Genomic DNA, 6669 nt, shown 5'->3' on the forward strand with positions numbered 1-6669 from the left:
CCATCCTGTATTGCCGCGTGTGTCCTTGTTTTAAACAATTTTACTTTTTTTTTTTTTTTTTTTAGGCTGGGTATGGTGGCTCACTCCTGTAATCCTAACACTTTGTGCAGGAGGATTGCTTGAGGCCAGGAGTTTGAGACCTATCTCTACTAAAAATAAAAATAAAAATTTACCTGGGCATGATGGCACGTACCTGTAATCCTAGCTACAGAGGAAGCTGAGGCAGGAGGATCACTTGAGCCCAGGAGTTTGAGGCAGTGAGCTAAGATTTTGCCACTGCACTCCATCTTGGGTAACAGAGTGAGACCATCTCTCCAAAAAAAAAAAAAAAAAGAAAAAAAGAAAGACAAAGTAAAGAAAAGCCCAATTTTTGGTGAATCAGTGAGAGATGGCTGCCATAGTGGCGGTGGGTTAAGTCACAGAGGGGGTGATTACCATGGTAAAACCGACAGCAGCGCTTCCCACCATCACACGGTTGAAAATCAAACAATAACCTCATATTTGTTTTAAACGGCTTCAATAAACCATGGGATCGGAGCGTCTTAACGTGGCCCATGAGCTCTTCTGCTTGGGCAGGCTTCTTGGCTACCTACCAGGAAGGAGGATTCTGTAGCATCCCGACAATTTCCCATGGCGACAGATGCCACTCCGTCCACTCTGTGGCTGATCTGACTGACAGCAGAGAGCGGAGCTGGGTGCCTGAGATTTGAGGAGGCAATGCTAGGAGGCCCTGGGTGGGGTGTGACTGCAGTGCACCCCATCACCCCACATGGCTCTAAGATCACACGGACCCCTCATAGCAGCCCCTGTAGCCAAAGTGCAATTGATCCCCATTCGATGCACAAGAAAGGCTCAGGTGAGATTCCTGGCCAGTCACCCATGCTACCCTGCTCTGTGCTTGTAGGCTGCTGGCTGCAATTTCTTTCTTCCTTTCAGACTGTAATACTCTCTCTGAACCCCAGTTCTTCTTTCTCTGTATTTCTCTCTTTTCTGTGTGTGTGTATGGTGGTGGTGACCGCCACCATACCCAGCTAATTTTTTTGTATTTTTAGTTGAGACGGGGTTTCACTATGTTGGCCAGGCTGGTCTTGAACTCCCGAGCTCCTGATCCGCCTGCCTTGGCCTCCCAAAGTGCTGGGATTAGAGGCATGAGCAGCCGTGCCTGGCCCTGTGTAATTCTCTTAAAAAAGCTTATGTAGAGGCCGGGCTTGGTGGCTCATGACTGTAATTCCAGCACTTTGGGAGGCTGAGGAGGGCGGATCACCTAAGGTTGGGAGTTTGAGACCAGCCTGACCAACATGGAGAAATCCCTTCTCTACTAAAAATGCAAAATTAGGCGGGTGTGGTGGCGGATGCCTGTAATTCCAGCTACTTGGGAGGCTAAGGCAGGAGAATCACTTGAACCCGGGAGGCAGAGGTTGCCATGAGCTGAGATCATGCCATTGCACTCCAGCCTGGGCAACAAGAGCAAAACTCCATCTCAAAAAGGGAAAAAAAAAGAAATTATGTAGAGATGGGGGGGTCCCACTATGTTGCCCAGGCTGGTCTTGAACTGCTGGCCTCAAGTGAACCTCTTGCCTTGGTCACCCAAAGTGCTGGGACTGCAGTCTTGTGTCACCATGCTTGGCTTTTTTATTTTTTATCGAGATGGGGTCTTGCTATGTTGCCCAGGCTGGTCTCAAACTCCTGGCTTCAAGAGATCCTCCGGCCACAACCTCCCGAAGTGCTGGGATTACAGGTGTGAGCCACTGCCCCTGGCCCACTTCTCTTTTTGTCTGTCTCCCTCTCTCTCCACATCTCTTTTTGTCTCTTACTCTACGGTTCTCTCAGAGCTTCCCAGCCCATCCCTCCTGCCTCCCCCTAAATCTTTCCATCCCTCTCTCACGTCCCTCTTCCTTGGCCTTGTAATGTCTCTGTGTCCTCTCTGCCCCAGGCTCCCTTTTGTCTGGATTCCTCCCAGTTCCCCCCTTTCCCCAGGGACTCCTCCCCAGAAGAGGTGGCTCCATCCCTAATTCCATGGAGTCTACAGCTAAGAGGGAGCTTTTCCTTGCCCAGTTTCAATTCCCTCTGGGGCTCTGGCAAGACAGACTGGGAACTTTTATTTAAGGAGACAGAACCCCACCTCCAGGCAGGCGCTGGTCCTTGGGGGTCCAAGATCAGTGCCCTCAGGACCCGGCATCTCTCCCTCCACCCTCGGCCAGCTAAATCGCTCTGTGTGTGCTCACCGGCTGTCATGCTGTCATTTCTTTTTCTTTTCACAGTGTCTTGCTCTGTGTCCCAGGCTGGAGTGCAGTGGTGTGATCTCAGCTCACTGCAACCTCTGCTTCCTGGGTTCAAGTGATTCTCCTGCCTCAGCTTCCCAAGTAGCTGGGATTACAGCCATGGGTCACCATGCCTGGCTAATTTTTGTATTTTTAGTGAAGATGAGGTTTCACCATGTTGGCCAGACTGGTCTCAAATTCCTGACCTCAAGTGATCCTCCTGCCTCGGCCTCCCAAAGTGCTGGGATTACAGGTGTGAGCCACCAAGCTTGGCCTCTTTTTCTTTTTTTTTTAGAGATGAAGTCTCACTTTGTCGGCCAGGCTGGAGTGCAGTGGTGTGATCGTAGCTCACTGTAGCCTCCTACTTCTGGGCTCAAGGAATCCTTCCACCTTAGCCTCCTGAATAGCTGGGACTATAGGCACACCTGGCTAATTTTTGTATTATTATTATTTGTAGCAATGGAGTCTTGATATGTTGCCCAGGCTGGTCTTGAACTCCTGGCCTCAAGCCACCCTCCAGCTTTAGCCTCTCAAAGTGCTGGGATTATAGGTGTGAGCCACCACCACTGGGATTACAAGAATGATCCACGGTGCCCAGCCGGTCTCATTTCTTTCTCCATGACATCAGGCTTCTCCCGTCTTCTTGCAAGAGGGCGGACCGGGGAGGGGCAGCTAAGGGGGAGAATAACCTGCATCGCCCTTCCCCTCCCTCCTCCCAGAGGAAGCTCTGGCCACAGGATAGTGTCGATGTGACAAACAGCATTTATTCCAGACTCCAGTGTCCACAGATGATGGGGCAGGGCAGAGGTAGGGCTGGGCAGGAGCAGGAGCAGGGGCAGGGGCAGGGGCGGGGATCCAGTGTCAGACTCTGCAGCAGGACGTCAGCGTCAGGTCGGGGGACCAGCAAGGGAGGTGGGAGGTAAAAATAGCCCAGGCCAGCCGACCCTCAGAGCCTTGTCCCAGGCCGGGCCCTGGGCTTGGGCCAGGAGCTATTCTTGGGCCTGGGAGAGTCACACTCCCTGGAGGAAGGCCCCCTCCCACCCACTCACCCTCCCTCTCCTTCCCTCCCAGAGGCAGGCAGTCGCTGTGGGTCCCTGCCTGGCCAGCAGAGGAAGGAAGGGAGGGCTGGGCAGGGAGAGGAAAGAAGGAAGGCGGGGGCGGGGGCGGCGTGAGCGCGGCTGGTTCTCCGATGCCTGCAGCTCCAGGTCCAGGGACGGCCTCTAGGAGGTCCTTGGCTCAGCACTGGGGAGCGGAGGCAGAGGTCAGCCTCTGCCCACAGGTGCTGCACCACTGCCCAGCAGGTTCCTCTCACCAGGGGTCCGGGCCCTCACCCACCTCGTCTCTGAAGCCTCCGCTGCCACCCCGGGCTCCTCCAGAGGCACCTCCCATGAGAAGGCCGGTCTGCTCAGGCCGCTCCGACCCTGAGTGGCTCAGCTCTGGCTCCCCTGGCGGCCTGCGGGGAGGAGGCATCAGGGGGAGGCGTTGGGTTGGAGGTACACCAGGCAGGGGGAGCAGCTGAGGATGGGGGTGGGTGGGGCTAGGAGGCGGCTGGGGGTGGAGGTAAGGGGGGGGTGTGCTAGGTGGGAATGGCATGGGACTGGATGAGGGGGTGGTAATGACACTGGGGTCAGGACTGGGCGTGGGGATGCAGATGCTATTGGGGTTGGAGATGGGAACGTAGCTGGAGCTGGCTTTGGGATAGATCTGGGATGGTCCTGGATGGCTGCGGACTGGAGATGAGGACAGCCATGTGGTGGGGCTGGAGAAGAGGTTAGTTGAGGCGCGGCTGGGAGAGGCTTAGCGGTTGGGGTTAGAGTCGAGAATGGGGAATGGGGACATGGGTGAAGTTGGCTTGGGGATGGTGGGGGTCTAGGGCTGGGAAGTGGCTAGACGAGGGCTGAATGGTGAGATGGAATTGGAGAAGTTGGAGTTAAGGGTGAGCTCAGGGGCATGATGGGAGCTGGGGCTGGAGGTCAGGGGAGGACGGCGATGGGGCCTGGGCTGGAGAGGAGCTCAGATGGGGATGGTTTGAAGGGGGTTATGGATTGGAGTTGAGGGGAGGTTGGGGGTCGGGTTGGGATGGGAGACAGGAATGGAGTTGGGAATGAGGCTGAGCTGGGGGCAGGAGAGGAGATTAGGGAAGGGGATGGTGTTGAGTTTGGCTTGGGGACAGGTTTGGGAATGGCTCTGGGCAGGGTTTGGGGCTGTAGCTGGGGATGAGGATGGAGTTGGGGATGTGTGAGTTGGATTTGGGGTTGCAGTTGGGGATGAGAATGGGTTAGGGATGGAGTTGGGGATGAGAATGGGGTTGGGGATGGGGGTGGGGATGAGGAAGGGCTGGGGATGGGGTGGGGATGAGAATGGGTTGGGGATGGGGGTGGGGATGGAGTTGGGGATGAGAATGGGGTTGGGGATGAGGATGGGGGTGGGGATGAGGATGGGTTAGGGATGGAGTTGGGGATGAGGAAGGGTTGGGGATGGAAGTGGGGATGAGGATGGGGTTGGGGATGAGGATGGGGGTGGGGATGAGGATGGGGTGGGGATGAGGATGGGGTGGGGATGAGGATGGGGTGGGTATTGGGATGGGGATGAGGATGGGTTTCGGATGGGGGTGGATGTGGTGGGCTCCGGGGTAGAGGATAGACGTGGTTGAGGTGGGTTATGAGTTGAGCTTGGGATTGAGGGTGGGGATGGGTTAGGCTATGTGGTCACTGCAGACAGCAAGCCACTCACGGAGCTCCCTTCTCTCGCCGGCAGCGGCAGCCGGGGCCCCCTTTGCGTCTCATGCAGTAGAAGACAGCGACGACGAGGAGCAGGAGGCCCACGCTGACGGCCACGGCCATGACGGCCACGCCAGCCTGGGAGGTCTGGGGGCTCACTGCAGGGACAGGGTGGAGAGAGGCAGGGGTCAGGCAGCGGGCCCTGTCTGCCCCATGCCCGGCTCCTCCACCACCACCTCAGTCACTCACCGGTGCCGAAGTGGAAGACATGGCGCGCATTCCCGTGGGGGTTGGAGGCCTCACAGGAGATGCCGTCACGGCTCAGGGCACTGGTCACTTTCAGGGTCAGAGAGCTGCTCACCCAGCCCTGCCTTCCGGGGACCCGCTCTGCGGGCTGTGGAGGCTCTAATCAGGCCCCAGATCGTGGGGTCAAGGTCTGGGGGTGAGGGCAGAGGTGACTTCCAGTCCCCCGGAAGTGGAGAGGAGGATGTGATGCGTGGGTGACTGAGGGGAGGTTCAGGGTCTGAGGGAGAGGAAGGTCCCTTACGCTGCCCCCAAGCTGGCTCCAGGTGAGTTTGGGCTCTGGATGGCCGCGGGCGGAGCAGATGAGCGTGACCTCGTCTCCTTCCCTCCAGGTGCCATCTGCCTTGGGCTCCGTATCCGCTGCCTTTAGCTCTGGCGAGCCTGTGGTTGGTGAGATGGATAGAAAGTGAAGGGAGAGGAGGGAGAGAGAAAAAAGGAACTGAGCAGAAGACAGAAGCCCCGGCCAGGGGCACAGGGACATGTCCTGTTTGTCCAGGCCCCACGTCCCGCACTGTCCCCATCCAAGCCCACCCCCTTCCCGCCTCCTGAACCTTGGACCAGCAGCGTGAAGTTCCGGGTGCGGCTGAGGACGGGAACTGTGGGCAGGGAGGCCTCACATACATAGGTGCCATTGGAATCGAAGGTGATGGAACTGAGTGATAGCATGGGGCCATTGCTCAAGGGAACGGAGTCCTGGGGAGGGCAGAGGAGGAGGAGGATGTGGTGAGAGGCCCAGGAGCAAGCGGAGAGGGGAGGGTGCGGGTGCAGGGCCCGAGGGGGCTCCTTTCCCTCTCACCTTGGTCCAGCGTAGTGCAGGGGTGGGCAGGCCTTGCACGGAGCAGTTCACAGTTGCACTGCTGTTCAGGGGTAAGGAAAGTTCCTTCCCCTCGCTGAGCTCCAGGGGATCCAGGTCTGCAGTGGGGGACAGACAGTCTGTCACTCTTCCCAGAGCCCCACCCGCTCTGTTAGGGGCTCTGCAGGGGCCATCGGGGGTACAAACACGAGTGGACAGTTGGAAGCAGAGAACAGCAAGCATCCCACCTGTTTCCTCATGTCCATGAAATCTCCAACCTCCCAGCCAGGACCTCCAACCAAAAACCTAGCAGTCTAAACCGAGCAGTTGGGGTCCATGTATTTGGACCCCAAAATACATATCCAAGTCAATTACTTTTCTTCAGAGCTGACATCTGAGCCCAGGGTTAGTGTATAACCTGAGTGGGGGGAGGTGTTCCTTTTGTGACTTCAGCACACAAACCTTTTGCTCAAACCCCAACCCTTGGGATAACCTCCTTGATACCCCAAACATCCTATCTGCAAAGCTTTGTTTAAATTAATTAATTAATGAGCCACCGGGCCTGGCTTTCTTTTTTTTTTTTTTTTTTTTA

At 56.5% G+C, this 6669-nt stretch overlaps 1 protein-coding gene across 1 annotated transcript in view; it reads right to left on the bottom strand.

Annotated features, from left to right (window-relative positions):
- Positions 1 to 3000: 3000 nt before the first annotated feature.
- BCAM (basal cell adhesion molecule (Lutheran blood group)) overlaps positions 3001 to 6669 on the bottom strand; it is a 12605-nt gene continuing 8936 nt past the window's right edge. The window contains exons 9-15 of the mRNA XM_032262697.1: positions 6081 to 6196; positions 5836 to 5977; positions 5529 to 5665; positions 5231 to 5375; positions 4995 to 5139; positions 3597 to 3714; positions 3001 to 3503 (exon numbers count right to left, since the gene is read on the bottom strand). Of these exons, the coding sequence (XP_032118588.1) occupies positions 3498 to 3503; positions 3597 to 3714; positions 4995 to 5139; positions 5231 to 5375; positions 5529 to 5665; positions 5836 to 5977; positions 6081 to 6196 (809 nt within the window). The 3' untranslated portion in view covers positions 3001 to 3497. The remainder of the gene's footprint in view (positions 3504 to 3596; positions 3715 to 4994; positions 5140 to 5230; positions 5376 to 5528; positions 5666 to 5835; positions 5978 to 6080; positions 6197 to 6669) is intronic.

This window comes from Sapajus apella, unplaced genomic scaffold, assembly GCF_009761245.1.
Source record: "Sapajus apella isolate SASKATOON/1434 unplaced genomic scaffold, GSC_monkey_1.0 scaffold130, whole genome shotgun sequence".
NCBI classification, from domain to species: Eukaryota; Metazoa; Chordata; class Mammalia; order Primates; family Cebidae; genus Sapajus; species Sapajus apella.